General features: G+C 43.9%; 1 protein-coding gene and 1 pseudogene across 3 annotated transcripts in view; one reads left to right on the top strand and one right to left on the bottom strand.

Annotated features, from left to right (window-relative positions):
* Nucleotides 1-369: 369 nt before the first annotated feature.
* EMILIN2 (elastin microfibril interfacer 2) overlaps nt 370-26,926 on the bottom strand; it is a 97,651-nt gene continuing 71,094 nt past the window's right edge. Inside the window, exons 5-9 of one of the 3 annotated variants that reach the window (XM_037805989.1) lie at nt 5,950-6,360; nt 4,551-4,583; nt 3,862-3,993; nt 3,607-3,769; nt 1,356-3,402 (exon numbers count right to left, since the gene is read on the bottom strand). In XM_037805989.1, the coding sequence (XP_037661917.1) occupies nt 3,399-3,402; nt 3,607-3,769; nt 3,862-3,993; nt 4,551-4,583; nt 5,950-6,360 (743 nt within the window). In that variant the 3' untranslated portion in view covers nt 1,356-3,398. Of the gene's footprint in view, nt 3,770-3,861; nt 3,994-4,550; nt 4,584-5,949; nt 6,361-26,926 lie in introns of all 3 variants that reach the window. The other 2 variants (XM_037805987.1, XM_037805988.1) reach the window with 2 other exon arrangements.
* Nucleotides 11,335-13,325, top strand: LOC119511862 (annotated as a pseudogene).

Below are 26,926 nucleotides of genomic sequence, written 5' to 3'. Positions count from 1 at the left end.
ATGTTGGGCCTCCCGTTGCTTAGGAACCAGAGTCCTTACAGCTGTGTCTGTTGGGGAGCTCTGCAGCAAAGCAAGGAGTGTTCAGTGTCACGAGCTCGGGCAGTTGCTGATTAGACATAAATTTTCAGAATCCCATAGAGAAGCCCCTCTTCAGCTGTGAGATCACATGGGACAGTGACCTCCAAGCACATCTGTTCTGTCTTTACCTGCCAAGCTTGGATCCTCGGGAGTAACAATTTTATAGTTGAGATGAATCTATTCAACCTTAATTGCTACAGCAATTAAAAAGTCAAGTGACTTTCTACAGTTTACTTTTTAGCAGCAACTCCCAATGCATAAGGCGCCAGGCTTAAGAAAAATAACTTCATGTGGTTTTACCTCTTTATTGATACTCCCTGTCTTTGCACTTAAACTGTACAAATCATTTAAGGAACCCACCCAACAACATCAAGCATTGTTTCCAGTGCACCCCTTCACAGCTGAGGAACAGCACAGGCTGTGCAGGGACAAGTCCCGGATGGAAATGTGAAGATGTGGAACGGCCCAAACAGTCAACTAGGTCTCTGGGTGTGGCACAGGCCACTGCCACACTTCAGTGTTTCAACTCTTCTTTTACAGGCAGCGTAGACTAAAGACAGACGATTGGCCACAGTGTTGCTCTCCAGTAAAAACCAGCCACAGGGACCCACCTCCAGCCTCTGGCCTCTTCTCGGGCCGGGAGCCCAGCAGCAGCTCTTCATTCTCCATGGACAGGACAGAAGCCCCCAGCCCATTCTGGAGAAGGCACCAAAGCCTCTGCAGTTAGCACCCTAGAGGTCCAGCCCAGAGCTGGAGGGCACCCTCGTGCCAGCTCACTCTGACCGCAGAGCTGGAGGCCAAGGGTGGGAAGGCGCAGGGGTAGGGGTCCAGCTTCAAGACAGGCTGCTCGGTTGGAGTCAGGAGATCAACAGCCACATTAGCCACAGGTCACTTCCCCTCGCTCCCTGCCTGGAAACTCACCAGAAGCAACAGGGTAAAGACTTTATCTTGGGGGAAGATGAGTGGGGGGTGTCGGCAGAAAACTCTAAACCAGTGCTGCAATTACATAACCTGAATATATTAAAGCTTCCGAGTTTTTACAACTATCTCTACCCTTCCCCTTCCCCAGCCACACTAGAGGTGGGAAAGGAAAGGATAGAGGAAAACCCCACTGAAGGTGGAGTACATCTCGTCGAAGTCCGTGTGGGCCAGCCTGCCGCCAGTCACCACTATGTTCACCCCGTCACCTGCCTTCAGGTGCACGATAAGGTGGAAAGCCCCCGGGCCCCCGCAGGTGTGGAAAGCCCCCTGGGGTCGGTGGTATTCCAGATACTCTCTCCTGTACCCGGCCGTGTGCAGCTGGGCCACGCTGGCATTGGAGACAGACAGGACAGCCTCCACATAGGCCTCTCTCTCCGGGGTGAGGGTGGCGGTGATCAGGTAGCGTCCATCATAGGGAGCTGTGAAGATCCCTGGGAGGAAGGCAGACACAGGGCTCAGCGCTCACAATCTCAACCCTTTGCCGCTGGCATCGGGCCACCAGCCATCCTGGCCGGCCAGGTTTCAGCACCCAGAGCCCTTGGGCAAGCCAGGGAGGCTGTTGCCTGGGCATGAGAAGTAAGGCCGAGCTGGGTACAGGCAGCCTGGCCCCTGGGAGGCAGCCCCTTTTATGCTGCACCCACCCCATACCCACCCAGCGACCCGGAGATCCAATTTGGTCAGCACTGTTCTGCATTTTCCCTTGGCCCATTCTTTATTGTGAGACCCACTGTCTTCTGTTTGTAACACTCAGGAAAAAAAAATATCTAACTGCAACAACCCCCTTACTGCCCCCTCCCCAGGATTTGGTCTAATTAACATACCTCTCACCCCACACTTACAGCAGCCCTAGGAAAAACTCACCTCTTACTGTTCTGCAAGGTACATCGAGAAAAATATCTGCAGCCTGGCTGTGAAGGCAGCGTGGCCCCCAACACCCCTCATGTGCATCACAAAGCCCGGGGCCGAGGGTCAGTGGGAAAGCAGCACACACCTAGGAGCCTGGTTGCCTCTTGGGCTGTCCCCCTGCCTCTCCCTCACTGAAAGCACCCCAAGACCATCTTCTCATCAGCCTCACACTTGGGCTGCTGTGCACGCGACCCAAGAAATGCATGAGCTGCTTCTTTAGGAGTCAGGTCTGATAAACACATAGTGCGCCGCCAACCCAGGGAGAGGCAGACCTGGAGCCAATCACCCCAGCTGGCCACACCCGGCCCTCTTCCCATCCGAGTCCAGCTCCTTGCATTCAGTCAGTACACAGCTGGCATCCATTCACACCGGAAGTAAGCACTGACAGTTACTTAGCCAACTGCCCACATGTTCTGGGCCTGGGGAAGGCCGGGAGGCAGGGGAAGTGAGATTGGGAGGAGGGCAGATGGCAAGAAGGAGAGGGCAGTTAAGATTTGTCGGTGATGTACTTCTGCAGCCAGCTACCTGCTAAGCAGCAGCAGCTGTAGGGAGCCCCACAGCTAGAAGAGGCCAAGCCCAAATGCTGGCAGGAGCAGCCCCTTCTTAGGCTGGGGCTGTGGGCAGCACTGGACATTGACCACTGACCAGCAAGCCCAGAGCTGACATCACATGGAGGGATCTGGGAGCTAACAAGGGCTGTAAAGGGCCTGGACCTTCAATCAGCCTTGAAAATCCATCAGAGAAGGCCAGGCCACCCAGCCCACTCCTCCAGCAGCTCACAGTGATTTACAGCTCTTGGCATCTCCAGGGGCTCCTAGGATCCTAGGGACAGAAGCAGCTCTCAAGTTCACCCATGATATCCTGTCCTGAGCACCTGCAGATGTGAGATCCCAGCTCTGGGCATTGCAGCAACGTGAGGGGATGTAGGTCACCAACCCTGCTTGCAAGGGTCACCTGGCTATCCAGGTGGACAAGCTGTCCCCACAGCCAAAGCAGCATGGAGCGACCCTGGGGGAGGGGAGTGTGGTACAAAGGCCATAGAATTTCCAGAGCAGAGAACCCTGTGGCCCTTAAATGGCCCAGGAGGGTACCCAGAAGGGACTCTGACCTCATCAGCACCTCGGGGACTTGGTCACTAACGCAGACTCCAACCACCCAGAGCCCCAGGAACCTCAGCTTCCCAAGCCCTTGCAGGTGATCTTTATACTCCCTCCATTTCCGAACCACTGCCTTCTGAAGAGGGGGGTTTAGCAGGAGGGCCAGAGAGGGGATGGGGATGGAAGGGGAGACTGATGCTGCCAGAAATATAGGGGAAATGCCACCCCAAAACAACCCAGGAGTAGGGGGTGCATACACAGCTTTGGCAGCTCTCTCCCGGAGCAGAGATTCGCACGCAAGGCTGAGCCCTTCTGGAGAGGGGGGCAGTTCCTCTTTTAGCTGTGTTAATCAGAAAAGCAGGGACTTGGAAGGAAGCAGAGCAGCCCTTCCCCCGGTCCCACACCAGGGTGTCAGGGTGACCGTCCGATGGCAAGTGGCCACAGAGGGGTGGGCCAGAGGGGCAGGGGCCCAGTAGGTCCAGTGGTGAGCCCTGAGGACCCATAGGTTGATCCTGTAACTAGAAAACGTTGCTGCAAAGCATACCTATCCATTCCACAGCCCCCGAGGCCAGGAGACACTTCTTTATAACGGTCTACAAAACTGGGAAGATCAAGATGTGCCAGCTCTGATCCCTCAAAGCCTCTGGCACCCACGACTGCCCAGCGGGGCATCTTCTCCTGATCGGGCCTCCCCAGCCCCACGGGCCCTGAGAGGTAAGATAAGGGTGGGACCCACCTCGCATCAGGGTGAAGGGTTTGTAAAGGAGAGGATTAACAACACATTCCCTTCAAAACATACCGGTCTTGGGGTTATACACATCACCATCATTGACAAGCACTTTGTTGAAGAGGACGACACCCCCATCACTGGGGAAAGGCTTCTGGGTGAGCCCCGCAGAGAAAGACACCAGAGAAGGCGTCCCCGGCACCCCTGGAGCAGAGAGAGGATGCAAAACTGTTGGCAGGCTCTTTGGGACTCGAGAGCATCTTGCAGTTCCTGGATGGTGATATTCTCTGGTTAAGGGTAAGAGATGGGGGTGAAGACCTAGAAAACTGAGCCCTCCATGCCTAGAAAATGGGGCTGTATGTGTGTGTGTGTATGTGTGTGTGTACTGGGGGTGCAAGGTGGCAGGGAGTGGGGAATGGGAATAACTTAGGAATCTACTTACTTACTGAAAAACCAATAAAATCTGGACCCCTGGAGGCTTGTCAGAGCCACAGTGGCCAAGCCCACCTGATGGTCCTCTTGCGAAACTCAGTGAGCCGGGATGAGGGCTAACGGAGAATTCCTATCTCAGCCATGACTCTGACCCCCTCTGGGGAGCAGCCCTGGGGGCGTTAGTCCACTGCAGTCAGCAGAGACCCCACCTCACTGATGGTGGCGAGGAAAGGCTGGGCCCTGGGCAAATCCCCAGAGGGAGGAGGCAGGAAGTGCAAGTGAGGGGCAGGGGCTGGCAGAGAGGACCCTCCTACCCACAGCAGACAGACCTGGGGAGGCGGCAAGAGGTGACTTGGGGTATCCTGAAAAACAAAATGTAAACAGAATGTCAAAATCCTGGACAACAGCTTTTTCTGAACCCTTTTTTTTCTCCCTGCTCCTCACATGCTCAAATCAGGTCTTTATTGCTTAAGAAACAGACGTAGATATGACCAGGACACCCACTCTGAGCTGCCTTTCCAGAAACACACGCATTTGCAGCCCCCTGCCCCTGCTTCCTCACAAGACACTTATCCCTGCACAGAGCCAGTGGCACCGAGGGCGAGCTGGCTGGGGGAGTTCAGGGAGCAGGAGAATGGGGGGCACTGGAGCCCGGAAACCCAGGCCACGGAGGAGTCATCTATGGACTGAGTAAAACCCACACACGTCAGCTAACACACCGGCCGTCTAGTACCCGTATCTGTTCCCATGTCTGCCTCCCGACTAGACTGAGTGCAGTGTTTATTACATGAGTGAACGGTGACCAAATAGCCCAACTGAGTATACACATCCAGGACACACGCTGCTGACGGGACAACCTGCCGTCTTAGCAAATGCAGCACACCCGCCGAGAGCATCAGACACCAGGAGAGCTGGGGGAGGAACAGCGTCTCCGGCTTGTGGCTGACACTGCCTGCCCTGTGCCTGTGTCGCTCCCAGGTGCGTGGGGGCACCAGGCTCTCCCCAACGCCTTGCTCCAGCCTTGCCACGGTCTGGTGTCCAGACTGTGAGCCGGTCCGACTCCGAGGGACCTGGTTTGTGCCCTCCTCTGGCAGGTGGCAGGTTCTGCCCCAAGCACAGTCTTCTGTGGCCCTGGGCCTCAGTTTCCTCATCTGTCAAATGGTGCTAGCCTGACCGGCACATGGGGGCGGAGGGATTCCATAAATGCAACCTCCCTTTTCCTTCTCCCTGCTCCCCCTACTCAGAGACCCCAAGAACTCATAGCCAGGCCCTGGAATGGGCTTTTCTGGCTTCACTGTCACAGTAACTCTCTGAAGTGCCATTACTCGCCTCTCGGTGCCATTTAAGAAACTGAGCCCAAGAGAGGTTGGGGAGCTGACCCAGGCGGGGAAGCTTGGGAACTTTGCAGCCAGGATTTAGACCAGGGAGCTCCTGCCTTCCAATGTCACATGGTTCCCCAAGGACCCCTTCCTGCTGGCAGGACAATGAGCTGCCACAAGGCACAGGGACCCCAACCCATAGGGCAATTATCTCTCTGATTTACTGCACCGCCCCTGAAGAGTCCCAGCCTCAGGGTGTTTGATTAGCGTGACTCGATCCCCAAGATCCCCAGCACCCTTGGAAAGAAATCTGAGGGGACCTCAGACCCACAAAGACCCACCCGGGGCAACCTCCGAGCTCCTGCGGAGGCTCACACAGGGCCCCCGGGCACCGGGGTGAGCGGCTTACCTGGGGACCCCGCGTAGCCTTCGGAGCTGGGGACGGCCCCCTGCCCGGTCTGGCCGTCCGCGCCCGGGGGCAGGCCCCTTCCCGACACGCCGCTTCGCCCCGGAGGCCCCGCCTCGCCCTTCTCGGTGAAGACCCCGGTGGAGCCAGGCAAGAAGGGCAGCCCGGGCCGCGCGGGCGGGGACAGCGGTGGCAGGGGTCTCCCGGGCAGGACAGGCTGCTGGCCGCTCTGCAGCCACGTTCCCGGGTCCTCGGGCGGCGGGAGACCCTCGGGCCTGGGTAGTGGGGGCGGGCTCAGCTTCGGCCCCGCTGGTTCCGTGGGGGCCTCTGCCGATGAGGGGCTTGAGGGCTTCGCTGGCACTTTGGGGGCCTTCCCCCGGGGTGGTACTTGCGGCACTTCCGACGGCTCCTCGGCTGTGCAGTGGGGAAGCAGAAAGAAAGGCACGGGCTTAACACCCTCGGAATCCGCTGCCCGGCCCCAGGTCCCTTCTGCAAGGCCTTGATGAGGTTCCTTTCCCTGTGACAGACTTAACTCTGTAGCAACAACTGAGCCCCTCCAGCAGCAACCAGGAGACACAACAGCTGCCCCTCCAGCTTGGAGGCAGGGGCCTTATCCTGGGAGGGCTGTGGCTGCCTCAGGTCCCCAGGGAGCTGCTGAGAAGGCCGTGGGGACCCAGGCTCTGCCCGGGGAAGGAGGATGGTCAGTTTCTCTCTACACAGATGGCTGCATTCTCCAAAACAGCATCATTTCCAACTTCCAGTCCCCGGATTTCCTCATTTCACTGCAAGATGATGCTACAGATGCATCACAAATTACTGAGAGGGTCCTGATGAGACTGACTTTCTGAGAATTTCTAAAACAAGCTGGTTTCAGGGTCCCTGTAGTCAGTTTGCTGAGGGGTCCGAGGGCAGAGATGCCCTGACTGGCTCAGGTGGGCATCTGGAGGCTCAGGGCTGCCTCTGCAGAACACACAGCCCCAAAGGCACAGCAAAACCCTGTCTCTCCTGTCACAGCCTGAAAACCACCAACCCAGGCAATTTCCAGAGGAGAAAGCTCCTGATTCATACTTCCCTGCCGTCTTGGAATGGCAGCATGACAGGAAGCTGCCACCCTTTCCCCCTTTGAATATATTCCTGGAACCAACCTTTCTAAGACATCTAAAAATAACCAGGACTGGCACAGATAACACTCTCAAGGGCAAACCACCCCCTATCTCCCCAATCAGGTGTGGTTCCTGCCATGCTCCAAGGTTCCAAAGCTACAAAATGATGACCTGGCAAAACCAGTAACTGCATTTTGACCAACTGTCTAGTTTTGTCTTAAAACTCACTAAAGTAAATATGGCAGGTTGAACAAATACTCCCCCTCTATCCACAGAGCCAGGTTTCTAAAACACCTCCAGCCTCAAAGGGAGATTATTTCTCAAACAGCCTTTCTCAACCAGGATTCCCCTAGAAAATTAAGCCCTACTGAAAATGATTTGAGAGATCACTTTCTCAAATCTCCCAAGGATGGGACATAGCTAATATTATTCTAGACACAGAAAAGAGAAGTCTGTCTCTTCCATATAGTGGTTGCCTTAAGGCATTAGATCTTAATTCTTTCAGAATCTTAGTTGAGAAGGACTGAGTGTAGACAAAGAAACTGAGGAACAGAGACAAAAAAACATGGGAACACCAGCCACAGTGTGTGGGAGGTGAGATACAAGACAGAAAACATTAAGTCAAAGTATATACAGAGAATAAGGGGGCTTATCCCAAGACACTTGCTAAACCATAGGGAGGAGACAGGAGGACTTTTTAAATTCATCCAGTAGTGAGGCCCAAGATCATCAAAGACAGAGACCAAAGCAAACCATCCACCAGAAACAGACACAATGCAAGAAAATAAACTCATAATGTCTTCAGAGAAATAGAAGACAAAGCATCCAAGATGCAAGAATAGATTGCTATAAAAAGGTATAATCAGAGAGTAAGGATGAGCCTTTGCTAATTAAAAACATGCCTGCCAGCCCCTTCCCCATAATGTCGACACCCCTTTTCAATATGAACAAGTAATGGTGGTCATTGCCTAGACACCGCCAAAGATCAAGAAAATGATTAAATGAGAGAAATGGGTAGCAACAGACAAGACAGAATTTAACAAAGGAATGCTGAATCTTTATATAAATATTTTTTAGATGCCAGGGATTAGAATAGCCAGAAGGAAATAACTGAATGGTGGAATTGTAACCCATAACATTCTTTGTAATTTGCTCTATAGCTACTGGTTACATTATACTTTGAAAGTTATCATCTTTCTGTGTATAACTATTATTACACAACAAGGAACTAAACTGTGGAACTGTAACCCATAACATTCTTTGAAATTACCTATATAACTACTTATTAAATTGTACTTTGAAAGTAATCACCTTTCTGTATAAATGTTATATTTCACAATAAGGAAATAACTGAAATTGTGGAACTGTAACCCATAACGTTCTTTGAAAATTGCTACTTGTTAAATCATACTTTGAAAGTTATCACTGTTATGTATATATGTTAAATTTCACAATAAAAATGTATTTTAAAATATATGCCTGCCAAAATTAAAACTGCAGTTAAAGGACTGGTAAATGAAATCAAGGGAAACTTTCAAAAGGTGGATAAAGATGAAATGATAGCCAACAGGAAGGAAACCACAAGAAAATCTGAGGGTCAATCCAGGACATCTCTCCAGAAGGAGATCAGAAAATCCAGGGTGTGGGGTGATGGGGTGGTAAGTAGGCAATTATATTAAAAAAAAACAACACAAAAAAACAAAAAAAAAAAACCCAGACTTGAAGAAAATGAAAAATCTCAGCACCATTGAAGAATAAAAATCCAAACCAAGGCACATTCAGAGCACTGAGGATAAAGAGAAAAGCCTGCAAGCATTTAGGAAAAAAAAAAAAAAACAAACAAAAGTTCTTGTGATTCAGAACAGCATCATGAAACCAGAAGTTAAGAGAACAAAGCCCTCAAATTTTGAGGGAACACTATCGTTAACCTTGATTTCCATAGCCAGCCAAAATATCCACTAACTGAGAGCAGAATAAAGACATTTTCAGACCTGTAACAGTAAAAAACAAAACAAAAACTCTGCATCCTTTCTTAAAAAGCTCTTAGAAAATGTGCTCCATTGAAACCAAGGAATAAACCATGAAAGAGACATAGAATGAAGAAAAGGGTCTAACACAAGAGAAAGGTTAAATAAATGTCTAGGACAGTGGTGAGGAAAGTTCCAGATTGAAAGCCATATAGCAAGCCTAGAGAATAACCAGTCCGGATTGGCTCAAGGAGAGAGAGTACCCCAAGAGAGAGGTTGCCAAGTTTTAAAAAAATGGAATAAGTAATATATACATTTTATGGTGTAGAAATATTGTATTGAGAGGCCATTAGAGGACAAAAGAATCCAAAATAGATACATAAAATCTAAGCAAAGGAGGAGCTTCCAAAATGGAGGCATAGGGAGGGAGTGGCAGAACCCATTTCCCTCACAAAAGCTGCAAGTAGCCAGGGCAGAAACTGTCTGAATCAACTGTTTGGTGATCCAGAGACAAGGGGAGGTCAGTACAACACCCAGGGAAATGTGGGATGAAGAGACCGAGAAACCATGGTCAGTGACTCTGAATAACTCCGTCCATAGCTCCTGTTGCCCATTCATCACCCTGGGAAGCCTGATCCCTGCCTAGGGGCAGTTGCAGAACTGGGATGGCTGCAGGAGTCCTCTGCCCCAGGTACAGAGGGAAACATGTCCCAACACTGAGCCATATTTTGGCAAGCAAAGTGAGACACGGGATCCCCACAATTTCAGATTGTACAGGTGAGGCACTGCCAGGCACCACAGTTTCAACTGCTTCAGAGGAAGATATGCCTTCTTAGAGCTGAGTAGAATAGGTAGCTGAAGAGCACCATCTGATGGGCAGGCAGGAAAGTGCAGCCTGATAATGAGAAATGAGGAAAGAAAAGGGGCTTGAGCTTTTTGAAGTCTTTCCAGACCCTTTCCCAGGGCCTGTTGGACCTGGTCCATGCCTCTGCATGGGTACCTGGCCATGTTTTAGCTGGGAAATGCTGTCAATCCAACTGTCAAAGAAGAGCTTTAATACAAACTCAATCAACAAAAAAATCCTAGACAAGAAAGAGAAAACAATCCTCAAAATAAACCCATCAAGATAACAAAAAATCACAAGGCACACTAAAAATCAGGAAGATATGTCCTAATCAAAGGAACAAATTAAAAAGTTGGAGGAGACACAGAATTTGGAACAACTAATCAAAGATGTTCAAACACATCTCCTTAATCAATTCAAGGAGATGGTTAAAGAGATACAGGATATTAAGATGACACTGGTGCACATAAACAAGTATTTGAAAGCATACCAAGAAAAAGAGCAGATCCTATGGAAATGAAAGACACTATAGATGAAATTAAAAATACACTAGAGACACATAACAGCAGATATGAAGTGGCAGAAGAAAGGATCAGTGAGCTAAAAGAGCATCCAAAGTCAAACACACAGAGGAACAGATGGAAAAATAATGGAAAAATATGAACAGGGTCTTAAATAAATGATTGACAACACAAAGAGCACAAACATACGTATCATGGGTGTCACAGAAGGAGAAGAGAAGGGAAAAGGGCCAGGAAGACTATTTGAGGAAATAATGACCCCAAATTTCTCAACCCTTATAATAGACATAAATATGCAAACCCAAGAAGCCCAACATACTCCAAACAGAATAAATCCAAAAAGATCCACTCCAAGACATACTAATCAGGCTGTCAAATGCCAAAGAGACAATTTTGAAAGCAGTAAGAGAAAAAGAGATTCACCACATACAAGGGAAGCCAAATAAGACTAAGTACTAATTTCTCATCAGAAACCATAGAGGTGAGAAGGCAATGGTACAATATATTTAAGGTACTGAAACAGAAAAATTACCAGCCAATAATTCTTTATCAAGCAAAGCTGCCCTTCAAAAATGAAGCAGAGGTCCTGGACTTACTATATGGGTAGGATTTAAAACCTTTCACAGTTGCCTAACCAATGTGGAGAGAGAGAGAGACAGAGTTTGAGGAAACAACTGAACAGATAAAAGCCCTTCAGTCTCCATTGTCCCTAAAGGAAATAATTCAGGATTACAAAGAAAGAAGTGCAGGGATCCCAAAAGTTTGTTTGATTTGAGGAGTCTAGAATAAGCCAAACCACTGTGCCTGTATAAACTGTTTGCTTGGATCATTGGTTCATGACTGTGGGCATAGCAGTTGCCAAGTATGTCTGCTCATGGAAGAAACCTGCTGATCTTTTTCCTGTCCATATCAGAAACAAACAGTCCTATCTTCAACTAGCATCACGTGCCAGGATGTCCAAAAGGCTCAGTCCCCATTTACAGCAAAAAATCCCAAAAGATTACTACTGTGTGAAACACCTGGAACCACCATAGCTATTCTGTGATGATGACCAAATCACAGTTTGTGTCAACTGTTTCCTGTCCCAAGAGCACAAGAAGCACACGGTGTACTGGTTTGTATTTATTATGTCCTCCAGAAAAAGCCATGTTCTTTGATGCCATCTTGTGGGGGCAGACATATCAGTGGGGATTAAGTTGGAACATCTGGATTAGGTTGTTTCCATGGAAATGCACCCCACCCAACTGTGGGTGATGACTCTGACTGGAAAACTTCCATGGAGGTGTGGTCCCGCCCATTCAGCATGGGCCTTGATTAGTTTACTAGAGCAATATAAGCTCAGATAGAAGAAGCAAGCTTGCTACAGCCAAGAGGGACACTTTGAAGAACGCACAGGAGCTGAGAGAGGAGCTTCAGCTTACAGAGACATTTTGGAGATGGCCTTTGAAAGCAGTCTTTTGCTCTGGAGAAGCTAAGAGAGGACAAATGCCCCAAGAGCAAATAAGAATGACATTTTTGAGGAGCTGAAGCCTAGAGAGGAACGTCCTGGGAGAAAGCCATTTTGAAAACAGAACTCCAGAACAGACACCAGCCACGCGCCTTCCCAGCTAACAGAAGTTTTCCAGACACCATTGGCCATCCTCCAGTGAAGGTAGCCAATTGCTGATGTGTTACCTTGGACACTTTATGGCCTTAAGACTGTAAGTGTGTAACCAAATAAACCCCCTTTTATAAAAGCCAATCCATTTCTGGTGTTTTGCATTCTGGCAGCATTAGCAAACTAGAACACATGGTGTATGGAGAAGAGGCTACTGTGAATTACAAGAAGTTATTCCAGGAGATATTGAATACATTGAAGGAGAAACTTGAAGTAGCTAAAAAGACACTGGATGAAGAGTAAGAAAGAATGGTGATGAGTCAGAATAAGGTTACGGTTGTTGAATGAAGAGAGTTAGATGAACCTCTTGAGATTGAAAGGATGTGTATTCAACATGAATATGAGAGAGAGAAGCCAGTCTGAATCAACTGATCAGGTTTGCCAGAGAGCTAGAGGAGAAGTTCCAGGAGACACCACAGAGACTAAACAATTTGAGAAGAGAAAACACAAATCAACTGAAGGAGCGTGAAGTCAGGATCTCCAAGGATCAACACAGAGCCAGAGAAGAAGTGTTGGGAATCTGCCCTAGCACTGCTCCAAAATGCAAGATATTCTTTGTAAAGGAGCGAGTCACTACTGCTTCAGTGTCTAGAGCCTGCCCATATCACAAACCTGAGTTTTTGCCAAATAACAGGAATGTGTGAAATTCTAAGAGTATTCCAGAGACATATAACGTTGGATCCTGAAACAGCTCATCCCTTTCTAGTTTTATCTGAGGACCTGAGAAGTGTGAGATTTGGAAATGTCCTCCAGGATTTCCAAAGAGATTTGACTTCAGTGCCACTGTGTTGGGTGTGGAGAGCTTCACCTCAGGGAGGCATTACTTGGGAGGTAGATGTAGAAAAGTCTACGAAGTGCAGTTGGGCATATACAAGGACTCTACAAGCCAAAAGGGTGGCAAAGCCAGTGCTTCTGGAGATAAATTCTTACAGAATCTGTTAAGGGGAGTGGTTTTACCTTCTGGGTGTTTTCTCCTTTAAAAAGGGTTTCCCTGAGATAGCAAATGCACAAAGTTGGAGTTTTCCTAGACTATGAATACTGGCAAATATCATTCTACAGTATAACAGAGAGATCTCTCATTTACAGTGTACTTTCAAAGGAGCTCTCAGGCCTATATTTCCTCTTTGTATCACAAATGAAAGTGTGAATTCAGATGGCTTCACCATCTGTACCCCTCATGTGCCTTCTTGTGGTGTTACTGTTACCCCTCAAACTTCTTGGTGTAAAATTCAAGGCCAAGAGAGGCCAGAAAGTTCAGAGCATGATTCTGTGAAAGCATTTCTATAAATGACTTGAGTTGGGACTATTTCAATACCCAAAGCCTTTGCATTCCTGTGGCTTTGTAGAAGCCCCATTTAGTGGAAGAGGTTGCATTTAAGCTGGGTCATGAATAACTAAAGGGCTCTACACTGATTATTATAACAAATGCATATGCAACCTAAGATTGTGAAATTAGAATGGAAATGTAATCTGGCTTCAGACTAACTGGAGTCCTTAGGTCTGGATTAAGGACTCTAGACATAATTCTTAAAACATTCACAGAATTCATTTGTTGGCTCTAGAAGCTTTATTGTGGATTTTTCATGATTTTCAGTATGTGGGAGCATGTCATCTGCAAATAAGGAGGGTTTTGTTTCTTCCTTTCCAATTTGGATGCCTTTTATTTCTTTTTCTTGCCTGGCTGCTCTGGCGACAGCTTCCAGTACAATGCTGGGTGGCGGTGGTGATGGTAGGCATCTTTGTCTTGTTCCTGATCTTGGAGGGAGATTTTCAGTCTTTCACCGTTGAGTGGGAGGTTGGCTGTGAGTTTTTCATATATGTCCCTCCTCATGTTGGGGGGGGGGTTTCCTTCTATTCTTAGTGTTCTGTGTGTTCTTTTCAGGAAGGGGTGCTGGATTTTGTTGGGTACCCTTTCTGTGTCAGTTGAGATGATCATGTGGTTATTTTCCCTTCCCTGTGTTGATGTGGTGTGTTGCATTGATTGATTTTCTTGTGTTGAACCAATATTGCATGCCAGGCATGGGTCCCACTTGATCATGATGTAAATTTCTTTTGGTGTGCTGTTGGATTTGGTTTGCAAGTGTTTTGTTGAGGATTTTTTAATCTAGCTGTATTCATTGGAGAAATGAGTCTGTAGTTTTCTTGTGTCTTTGTCTGGCTTTGGTATGAGGATGATGGTAGCATAATACTGTGAACATAATTAACAGCACTGAAATATATATCTGAATATGATTAAAAGGGGAAATGTTAGATTATATATATGGTAACAGAATAAATTTTTTTTAAAAATCCAGGGAACTACACTACACAGTGAACCCAAAGTTAAACCCTGACTATAGTTGACAGTACAATTATAGAAATGTGCTATCATCAATTGTAACAAATGTTCCACACCAATGCTAGGTTGGTGGTGGGATGGTGTATGGGAATCTTGTATTTTATGCATGATTGTTCTGTGAATCCACAACTTCTCTGATAAAGAAAAATAAAAAATTTTTAGAAAATGAAGCAGAGTTTAAAATATTTATAGATAAAGAAAAGCTGATAGAGTTCATTAACAAGAGACCTGCCTACAAGAAATACTAAAGGGAATTCTGCAGGCTGAAAAGAAAAGACAGGAGAGAGACTGGGAGGAAAGTATAGAAATGAAGATGATCAGAAAGTGTAACTAAAAGAATAAAAAGAGATTAAAAAGTAGGTCTGACAAATAAAAGCCAAAGGACAAAACGGTTGAAGTACTGCCTTTACAGTAATAACACTGAATGTTAATGGATTAAACTCCCCAATCAAAAGACACAGATTGGTAAAATGAATAAAAATGATCCATCTATATGCTGCTTACAAGAGACTCATTTTACATGCAAAGATACAGATAGGCTGAAAGTCAAAGGCTGTTAAAAAAAAAATTGCAGTAGCCATACTAATGTCAGACAAAATAGACTTTACAGGCAAAAATGTTATGAGACAAGAAAGAAATTATGTATTAATAAAAGGGCAATTCACCAAGAATAATCATAAATGTCTATGCACCTAATCAAGGTACCCCAAAGTACATGAGGCAAACACTGGCAAAACTAAAGAGAGTAAGACATCTCTACAATAATAGTGGGAGACTTCAACACACCACTCTCTTCAATAGATAGAAACCTAAATGGAGGATCAATACAGATACAGAGAACCTAAATAATATGATAAATGAACTAGATCTAACAGTCATATGCAGAATATTGCACCCCAGAATAGCAGGATATATATTCTCCTCAAGTGCTCAAGGAACATTCTCCAGGATAGACCACAGGCGGGAGCACAAAAAAGATCTTAAAACATTAAAAGACTGAAACATATAAAGCACTTTCTCTGATCATAATGGAATGAAGCTGGAAATCAGTAATGGGGAAAACTGGAAAATTCACTATTTCTGAGGTTAAACAACATACTCTTAAACAATCAGTGGGTCAGAGAACAAATTGCAAGAGAAATCAATAAAATCTCAAGAAGAACGGAAACAAGAACACAACATATCAAAACTTATGGGATGCAGCAAAAGCAGTGCTGAGATGGAAATTTATAGCCCTAAATGCCTACATTAAAAAGGAAAAAAGAGTTAAAATCAAAGACCTAACTGAATACCTGGAGAAACTAGAGAAATAACAACAAACCAATCCCAAAGCAAGCAGAAGGAAAGAAATAACAGTATTGAAATGGAGAACAAAACAATAAAGAAAAACAATAAAAGCAAAAGTTGGTTCTTTGAGAAGATCAATAAAATTGGGAAACCCTTAGCTAGACTGACAAAGACAAAAGAGAGACAATGCAAATAAAAAAAAAAAAAGAAAGATGATGCAAATCAGAAATGAGAGGGGTGTTATTACTACAGACCCTGTAGAAATAAAAAGATCATAAGAGGAAAGGAGGGGGCAAGATGGCAGCATAGAGAGATGTGGAATTTAGTTAGTCCTCTAGAGCAACTAATGAACAACCAGGAACAAGTAGTCAATAGTCTGGAACAACTGCTGGTGGACAACTGTGACTGTCCACACATTGTACACCAGCTTGGGATGAGTAGAATGGCTGAGACAGCAGGATAAAAGCTGTCAGTAAGAACTGTGGAACCACACCAGGAGCCCCCTTCCCCCGCGGCAGGATGAGCTGCAAAACCACGCAGTGGGACAAAGCAGCATTCCCAAAGCAAGTGAATATAGCTCAACCTAGCTACAACTGTGGCTTTAATTAACAAATGTGGACTGCTGAATACAAGCTACAAACATAGACATACCCCTAACAAGCAAAGTACCCTGAGGTCGCTCCCAGTGGAGAGGAGGTGGGGCTGACAGGAAAAAAAAAAAAAAAATACAGAGGCTTTTAGAGAACAGCTGACCTTAGAGTCCCAGAAAATGTCTGTGTCCCTGGAAAGGGAGCCCAGAAGACCAGGTGCCATCTCTGGCCAATGGGTGAAACTGGGGAGCCATGGACTGGCTCTAAAAAGGGGCTCTCATTCCTTTTTTCTCTCTCTCAATCTGAAAGGCTCAGCGGAGAAAGCCTTGACCATTTTCAGTTTGCAGCACTCTGAACCAGACAGGAGTGGAATTAACAGAGTCAGAGAGAGAAAGGAGTAATTCAAGCGCAGAAGATAACTCCCTAGGAGGTGTACCTTCCCTAAGAGGAGGGAGGTGGTACCCAGGTGTAGTGCCTGTCAACAGAACTCAGACCCAAGGATCTGGGGGAAAACAGTCAAAACAGAAACAACTTAAGCTGAGAATTAAAGGGACAGCACCTCTTTACACCAGTGGGGAGCAACAGGCTGACAGGCGCCACCTGCTGGGCAGATTAGGAAAAGCACAGTGGCTAGAGGCCTCACAGGAAAATCTGTCAATCTTCTAAGACACAGCCTGAGGGAAATCCGACACTGAATATAGCCCCATTCTGAGACCTGAGCCCGTTCTGGTCTGGGAAAATCTGACTGGGATAATCAAGGAAACCAGATGCCTAGATAACAGAAAACTACAAATCACACTAGGAAAAATGAAGATATGGCCCCATCAAAGGAACAAACTTACACTTCAACTGAGATACAGGAATTGAAACAACTAATGCTAAATCAATTCAACAAGTTTAGGGAAGATATGGCAAAAGAGATGAAGGGTATAAAGAAAACACTGGGCAAACATAAGGAAGAAATCAAAAGTTTGAAAAAACAATTGGCAGAATCTATGGAAATGAAAGGCACAACACAAGAGATGAAAAACACAATGGAGACACACAACAGCGGATCTCAAGAGGCAAAAGAAAACACCCAGGAACTGGAGACAAGACACCTGAAATCCTACACACAAAAGAACACATAGGGAAAAGAATGGAAAAATACGAGCAATGTCTCAGGGAGTTGAATGACAACAAGAAGCACATGAATGTACGTCTCATGGGTGTCCCAGAAAGAGAAGCTAAGGGAAAAGGAGCAGAAGCAATAATGGAGGAAATAATCACTGAAAATTTCCCATCTCTTATGAAAGACATAAAATTATGGATCCAAGAAGTGCAGCATACCCCAAACACAATAGATTTGACTAGACCTACACCAAGAGACTTAATAATCAGATTACCAAACGTCAAAAACAAAGAGAATCCTGAAAGCAGCAAAAGAAAAGCGATCCATCACATACAAGGGAAGCTTGATAGACTATGTGTGGATTTCTCAGTAGAAACCCTGGAGGCAAGAAGGCAGTGGTGTAATATATTTAAGATATTGAAAGAGAAAAAGTGCCAATCAAGAATCCTATATCTGGCAAACCTGTCCTTCAAATATGGGGGGGGGGGGAGTTTAAAATATTCTCTGATAAACAGACAATGAGAGAGTTTGTGAACAAGATATCTGCTGTACAGGAAATACTAAAGGGAGTACTACAGACAGATAGGAAAAGACAGGAGTGAGAGGTTTGGAACACAATTTTGGGTGATGGTAGCACAATCATGTAAGTACAGTGAACAAATATGACTGTGAGTAGGGTTGAAAGAGGAAGTTTAGGGGCATGTGGGACACCAGAAGGAAAGAGGGAAACTAAAGACTGGGACTGTATAACTTAGTGAAACCTAGAGTACTCAACAACTGTGATAAAATGTACAAATATGTTTTTACATGAGGGAGAACAAATGAATGTCAACCTTGCAAGGTATTAGAAAATGGGGTAGTATTGGGGGAAAAATAGAATCAATGCAAACTAGATACTATAGTTAATAGAAACATTGTATTATGCTTCCTTTAATGTAACAAAGGCAATATACCAAAGCTAAATGCCTATAAAGGGATATAAGGAAGGGGTATGGGACTCAGCATAGGTGATGTTGTCTGACTCTTTTATTGTACTTTATTTTAATTTTATCTTTTGTGCTTTTTAGCAGTCTTTTTTTTTTCTATCTTTTTCTTTTGTCTCTCTACATTCTTTGACTTTTCCTCTTTCTTTGTGGAAGAAATGGAAATGTCCTTTTATAGATAGTGGTGGTGTTGGTGAATGCATAACTATGTAATTAAAAAGGGAACCATCGGTTGTTTACTTAGGACAGAATGTATGGTATGTGAACAAAACAGTCTTAAAGAAAAATGGGTTGAAGGAGAAACCTTTAGGGCATATTGAGTGAAATAGGTCAGACACAAAAGGACAAATACTGTATGGTCTCACTTATATGAACTAATTATAATATGTAAACTTACAGACATGAAATATAAGTTATCAGGATATACAATGAGGCTAAAGAATGGGGAGTGGTTGCTTATTATGAGCAGAATGTTTAACTAGGTTGAACTTAAGTGTTTGGAAATGGACAGAGGTGACAGTAGCACATTATTCTGAGAATAACTAACAGTGCTGAATGGTGTGTGAATGTGGTGGAAAGAGGAATAGAGTTACATATGTCACCAGAAGGAAAGCTGGAGGTTAATATATGGGAATATATAAAACAGTGAATCTTGTTGTGGACAATGTCTGTGATTAACTGTACAAATATTAGAAAACTCTTATGTACTAGAACAAATGTATGACACTCTAACTAGAAATTAATAATAGAGGGGTATATAGGGAAAAAATATACCTATTGCAAACTATGTACTACAGTTAGTATTTTAACATTCTTTCATCAACAGTAACAAATGTACTACACCAATACTATGAGTCAATAATGGGGGGGGTGTCAGGGGTATGGGAGGATTTGAGTATTCTTTTTTCTTTTCATTTCTTTTCTGGAGTAATGAAAATGTTCTAAAACTTGAAAAAAAATTGTGGCGATGAAAGCACAACTATATAATGGTACCGTGAACAATGGATTGTGCACTTTGGATGATTGTATGGTATGTGAATAATCTCAATAAAATTGAATTAAAAAAAAAAAAAAACTCAGTCAAGGCTGCAGATTTGAGTTCAATCATGTGGACATTGTTCTATTACTCATGCTTATGCAGTGAGACCCCATATAACTCAGAATACTAGAAGCCCAGAAGAGTTTGCACAATGCATAATTACATCGCTATGCCTGGAGGGTGATATGTTCTCACTCCAAGTGGAAAGGACATGTCATGGAAAGCCTGCATTTGAGACCCTCCCAAACCGCACCCTCTGTGTCTCTTTTGACTTATTTGTATCCTTTTACTATAATAAAATGATAATCATTTAAAAAAGATCATAAGGGGATACTATGAATAAATGGAATCAGTCATTATAAACCTCCCAACAAAGAGAAGCCCAGGATCATATAGCTTCACAGGTAAAGTTTATCAACCATTCCAAGAAGAATTAAAACCAATCCTCCTCAAATTCTTCCAAAAAAATTGAAGAGGGAACACTAACCTAATTCATTCTATGAAGCCGACATCATCCTAATACCAAGCCTGACAAAGATATCACAAGAAAAGCAAGCTATGGACAAATCTCTCTAATGAATACAGATGAAAAATTCTCAAAAAAATACTTGCAATCCAATTCAACAACACTATAGAACTCTACGCCATGATCCAGAGGGTTGTATTCTAGGTATGCAAGGGTGGTTCACCACAAGAAAATCAGGTGATGTAATACACCACATTAACAAATCGGAAGTGAAAAACCACATGATCCTCTCGACTGATGCAGAAAAGGCATTTAACAAAATCCAGAATCCTTTCTTGATTGAAAAAAAAAAACACTTCGAAAGGTAGGAACTGATGGAAACTTCTTCAACATGATAAAGGGCATATATGAAAAATACATAGCATCACACTCAGTGGTGAGAGACTGAAAGCATTTCCTCTAAGGCTGGGAGCAAGACAAGGATGCCCACTGTCACCAATGTTGTTAAACACTGTACTAGAAGTTCTAGCTAGAGCAAAAACAAGAAATAAAATGCAACCAAATCGGTAAGGAAGATGCAAAATTTTCACTATTTTTAGATCACATGTTCCTATATTTAGAAAGTCCCGAAAAAACTATGACAAAGCCACTAGAGGTAATAAATGAGTTCAGAAAAGTGATGGGGTACAAGATTAACACACAAAAATCAGTAGTGTTTCCATGTATTCGTAATGAGCTAGGACATAATCAAGAAAAAAATTCCATTTATGATAACAACTAAAAGAATCAAATATCTAGGAATAAACAGCCAAGAATGTAAAGGACCTATAGTCAGACAACTACACTAAAATAAATCAAATAAGACCTAAATAAATGGAAGGACATTCCAAGTTCATGGATTCAAAGGCTAAATGTTGTTAAGATGTCAATTCTACCCAAACCAATCGACAGATTCAATGCAAAACCAATCAAAATTCTAACAGCCTACTTTGCAGAAATGGAAAAGCTAATTATCAAATTTATTTGGAAGGGAAGGGACCTTGAATAGCCAAAAACATCTTGATAAAGAAGAGTGAAGTGGGAGGACTCATGCTTCCTGACTTTAAAGGGTATTTATAAAGCTACAGTGGTCAAAAAGACATGGCACTTGCATAACAATAAACATTGATCAATGGAATTGAATTTAGAGTTCAAAAATAGACCCTCAGATCTATCGTCAATTGATTTTTTTTACAAGACTTTCAAGTCTACTCAACTGAGACACAACAATCTCTTCAACAAATGGTGCCAGGAGAACTGGATGTCCATATCCAAAAGAATGAAAGAGGAACCCTCTCTCATGCCCTATACAAAAATTAACTCAATATGGATCAAATACATAAATATAAGAGCCAGGACCATAAAATTCCTAGAAGAAAATGTAGGGAAGAATTCTCAAGATCTAGTGATAGACAGTAGTTTCTTAGACCTTATCCCAAAGCACAAGCAATAAAAGAAATAATAGTTAAATGGGACCTCCTCAAAATTGAGTACTTCTGTGCTTCAAAGGACTGTCAAAGGGGTGAATAGACAGCTGAAACATGGAAGAAAATATATGGGAACTTCATATCTGATAAGGATCTGAAATCCAGTATATTTAAAGAAATCCTACAACTTGACAATAAGAAGACATACAACCCAACTAAAAAATGGTCAAAAAACTTGAATAAACTTTTTTTTCGAAGAGGAAATAAAAATAGCTAAAAAGCAGATGAAAAAATGCTCATCTTCACAAGCTATTAGGGAAATGCAACTCAAAACCATGACGATATCATTTCATACCTACTAGAATGGCCACTGTTTAAAAAAAAAACAAAAAACTACAAGTGTTGGAGAGGATTTGGAGAAATAGGAATACTTACTGGTGGGAATGTAAAATGGTAGAGCCACTGTGGAAAACAGTTTGGCGGTTCCTCAGGAAGCTAAGTATAGAACTGCCCTATGATCTGGCAATCCCACTACTAGGTATACCCAGAAAAACTGAAAGCAGGAACACAAGCAGAAATTTGTACATCGATGTTCATAGCGGCATTATTCACAATTGCCAAACAATGGAATCAACTCAAGTGTCCGTGAACTGATGAATGGATAAACAAAATGTGGTATATATAGATGATGGAACACTATTCATCTGTAAGAAGGAATGAAGTCCTGAAGCACGCAACAGAATGGATGAAACTTGAGGGCATCATGTTAAGTTAAATAAGCCAGACACAAAGACAAATATAGTATGATCTCACTAGTATGAGCTAATTATTATAAGTAAACTCATAGACATAAAATATAGAATACAGGTAACCAGGATATAGAATGCAGAACTTTTAGCTAGGTTGAATTTAAATGTTTGGAAATGAACAGAGGTGATGGTAGCACAATATGGTGAGTATAATTAACAGCACTGAATTATATGTGATTGTGATTGAAAGAGGAGGTTTAGAATTGAGTATGTCACTAGAAGGGAAGTTAGAGGATAAAACATGGGACTGTACGATGCAGTGAATCCTGTGGTGGACCATGATGGTGATTAATAGTACAAATATAAAAATTATCTTTCATGAACTGGAACAAATGTATGTCACTACTCCAAAGAGTTAATAATAGAGAGGTATGTGGGAAAAATTGTACCCATTGCAAAATATGGACTATAGTGAACAGTAATATTTTAATATTCTTTCATCAAAATACATACCACACCAATGCTAAAGGTCAATAATAGTAGGGAGTAAAGGGTATGGGATGCTTTGTTTGGTTTTTCTGAGAAATGAAAACGTTCCAAAATTCATTGTGGTAATGAATGCACAACCATGTGATGATACCGTGAGCCATAGTGTACTTTGGATCGATTGTATGATATGTGAATGTATCTCAATAAAACCGCTTAAACATAAAAAGGAAATCTAAGCAGTGGATCGCACTCCCTTTATCCAGTGTATGGATGGACGAGTAGAAAAATCGTGACAAAAACTAAATGAAAAATAGAGTGGGGGGGGGATGATTTAGGTGTTCTTTTTACTTTTATTTTTTATTCTTATTTTTACTTTTTTTGGTATACAGAAAATGTTCAAACAAATATTGGGGTGATGATTGCACAACTACATAAGGGTACTGTGAACAGCGGATTGCATACCACAGATGACTGTATGATATTTGAATATATCTAAAAAAAAACTGAATTTCTTTAAAAAAAAAGAAGTCTTAGCAAATAATAGTGTAACCCTACTACTAATTCAGAGAAAAGCTATAAGAAAGGCAACATAATCATAGAAAGCTATTAGCTCATAATAGCATAAACATTGAATTTTGATATTCAACTTTATCAGGGGTTGGGAGGAGGGGAAACGGGGAGATATGAGAGAACCAATCATAATATCTAAGGCAGAAAAATGTAATATCAGAAAAAAAAAAGCAACTGAAACAGTTGGAAGTGGCTGCCTCTGGGGAGAAAGAAGGGTGATGGGGAGAAGGGGAGCTGAGTTTTTACTATAAGCTTCTCAGAACTATTTTACTTCTTAAACTGAGTAGGAATTATTTATAAAGATCTACTGGAGAAGACATTCATTCTCCTCCTCCAGCTCAACCAGGCTTGCATTCGTCCCTTGCCGTCCCCACCCTCCCCTCCCCCGCCATCTCTTGACATTTACACCCTTCTGCCTGAGCCCTGACCCCAGCCCTCCTTTCTCTGCTTGGCTTTGCTCCATCCACCCTCATTCTTCTCTCATTTCAATCTTTTTTCTCTCCCGCCCCCACCCCCGCTTCTTCCTTTTAGCCTGCAAACAGATTTATGTATGTCCATCCGAAATTTACAATTAAAACATACTTGTCCTCAGTCTTATGACCCTCAATGAATTACAATCACCAACATGTCTTAAAATGGCAAAGTACAAGTCCCTCAAACTGGTCTTTATTTTCTTCCCTATTCCCACCAAATCCTTCAAATCAACCCTCTTTCTCTGAAATCCATCGTCATTCTCTCAGCCACCCCAGTCATATCTCACTCCTCCTTGCTCCCTCCCCCTCCTCCTCCTCCTCTTTCAATCTCTCTCAAGGAATCTCTCTCTCTCTCTTTCTCCCTCTCCCCCCCAACCCATCTCTTGCTAAGTCCAGCTGATCTTAACGTTCAAATATCTCTTCCACACCTTTTGTCAAAATGCTGTTTGGACAGCATTCTACTCATATTATTCCCTGCTCAACAGTTGGCCATTGTTTCCCACTGCTTATAAAAGCAAACCGCATCTCCTGGGTCTCACATTCTGCGGCGTCCGCCACCTGCCCGGCCCTTCTCCTGCAGCTGCAACACCCTCGCCAGTGCCGGCTCTGAGCTCCGCTTCCTGGCACTGTGCCTTTGTCTGTGCTGTTCCCACCACCTCCAATGGCTTCTTCTGCTCCCCCTTCCTGCCAGCACCAACCTTGAGGTCCCAGCTCACATAACACCTCCTCCATGAAGCCACCTTGGATCTGCCCAGCAGGCAGGATTGCTTCCGAACCTTGAAGCTCTCTAGGCCTCTGGGGCACTTTCAATTTTTTACATCTTCCCTTCCTTGCTGGATTATGAGCACTTGAGGACAGAATGTTAAGTAACTCATCCCCATGGCTTGGCACAGTGCGTTGATCCATGTAAGAGTTTACTGAACAAAAGACGGCTGACAATATGACAGCATCGGCCATGCCCTAATGCCTGCCAGCCATTAAACTGGGCAGCCTAATTTTACCAGAAATGATTGCCACTGAGGGGTCCTCTTAGGGTAATTCTGTTCCCTATAGGGCAATGATGAGTCTCGCAATGATGAGTCTCTCTTTTATGGTCATTATTCCCTCAGTACTTGGGCTTTGTCACACCAAGTGAAAGGCAGAAAATCAAGCATGAGTGATATCCTAGCCAGGCCAAATAGCCTCAACCAATGTCCCTGGGGAGTCCAGCCGTGGAGAAGTGAATGTTCCAAAACCTCCAATCACTTCGTATCAAAGACGATCATGAGAAAGTTGCACTTTATTCAGATGGTTCTCCAACTGTGGTCTCTCCCAACTCACACTCACTCCACGGAATTCCATGGGGTTCCGAATGTACACATTTATTACAAAGTCATAACCGAGGCCGGCAGCATTTTGTTCATTCTGGAATGAGCACTCCCTGGCCACTGTTCTCCCTCTTCACTGACCATATGTTTCTAATTCCGAAACTGAGCATTTGCATTGAGTTCTTCATCAGAACTGCGTGTTGGTCCCAGTGTGTTCTAATGCCTGAGGAATGGTGAAGAACAGATCGGCAGCATGTCGGCTTGCTTGCCCGTGTTCTGGAACCTGCCACACAGCCTAGTCCTGACTGCAGAGTCACAGCTCTACTATGAATGCATAGAGCCTGAGATCCAACTTGTACAGGCCACACCCTTTCCTTTCAAAGCTGTCATTTAAAGTCATTTCCAACTTTGCTGAAACAAAGATCTCCCTAAGCGATAAATAAAATCCAGTAGACCCAATATGGGGGTGTCCAGGCTAATCCCCATGTCAGCAAAACCAAAAACTTAAGCTAGTTTCTATTGCCTGTAAATGCCCGGCTTGCCTGGAAAACCAAGTTTTATTACAGCCAATCAGCGATTGCCAGCTAACTCCTTCATTCCTAAGCAACCACCCGCTTCCCACGTTGGCAGACCCTGCTACATAAAATGAACACTCGATGTCAACCAATCATACAGAGCTCCCCCTTTCCGCCCTCGGGGGAGTTCCTTCCACCTTCTGAACAGGAAGCTGCCCGGTTCATGAATTGCTCAATAACTTCACGAAAAGTTTTTCTTTTATCATAAGGAAATCCCCAATAATCCCTGAGGCTGATGTGCTAAGAGTGTGTCTCTTCCAGCTGATGGATGCCCTAACTGCAGTCCCGAGAGCCTCGGTTTTCCCTGCTCTCCCTCAGTCAGCCAGGAAGCCCGGAGAGCCACAGGAAGGCGAGTTGGCTGCCATCATCCATCTAAATTTAAAACACGGATGCCAGTTAGCACGTCCCTGGCAAAGAGGTGGGACAAGATGCCGTGGGGCAAGTTGCTGGCCTTAGACATTAAGGCTGAGGGAAAGCCACAGAAACCTCCCGCATCATCAGCTTCCTCCATTAAATGGCAGCGGCGGTGCCAACCAAACCCAGTGATGGGTGCTTCCTTAGTTGTAAACTACTTTATAAATGGAAAGTGCAATTTATTAGATTTCTGGTCAAGGTAAAATATAAACTGCCTGGCAACCAAAGCATGTATCTGCAGACCAAATGCAGAAATTTTGCAAGTATTTTAAAGATACTGATCAAAACTTCAGACTACAAAGAAAGTCCATCAAAAAGCATCATCCTGGTTACCATTTTTTAGCAATAAACTTTAAATTAAGGTATGCACATTGATTTTTTGGACATCAAGATATTGCACACTTGACAGACTACAGTACAGTGTAAATATAACTTTTATATGCACTGGAAAAAATTGTGTGACTCGCTTTGTTGCAATATTCACTTTAGTGCTCGAGTCTGGAACCAAACCTGCATTATCTCTAAGGTATGCGTGTATTTATTAAGCACATGGATGATTTCATATAAATTCATAAACAATCATTATTTAAAAAAAAAAAGGCATAACAACCTTGTGACTGACACTCCCTTTATCCAGTATGGGTAGATGAGCAATAAAATAAAGACATGCATGAAAAAAAATAATAATAGGTCAGGAACATGGGGAAAAATACTCTTATGTAAACTATGGACAATAGTTATACTTTAATACTCTATCATCAATTGTAACAAATGTAACTACTGTTAAAAAAAATAGAATTACCAAAAAAAAAAAGTGTTATCATCAACTGTAACAAATGTTCCACACCAAAGCAAGGGCTGGTGGTGGGGTAGTGTATGGGAATCCTGTATTTTATGCATGATTGTTCTGTAAATCCACAATTTCTCTAATAAAAAAATTCTTTTAATTAAAAAAAAAAAAAAAAAGCATCACCCTAGCTGATGGGTGTAAGAAGTTTTCCACAGTGGATTACCCCACAGGCATCAAAGCC

This window comes from Choloepus didactylus, chromosome 16, assembly GCF_015220235.1.
Source record: "Choloepus didactylus isolate mChoDid1 chromosome 16, mChoDid1.pri, whole genome shotgun sequence".
In the NCBI taxonomy this organism is placed as follows: Eukaryota; Metazoa; Chordata; class Mammalia; order Pilosa; family Megalonychidae; genus Choloepus; species Choloepus didactylus.
This window is presented reverse-complemented; position numbering and strand designations above follow the sequence as displayed.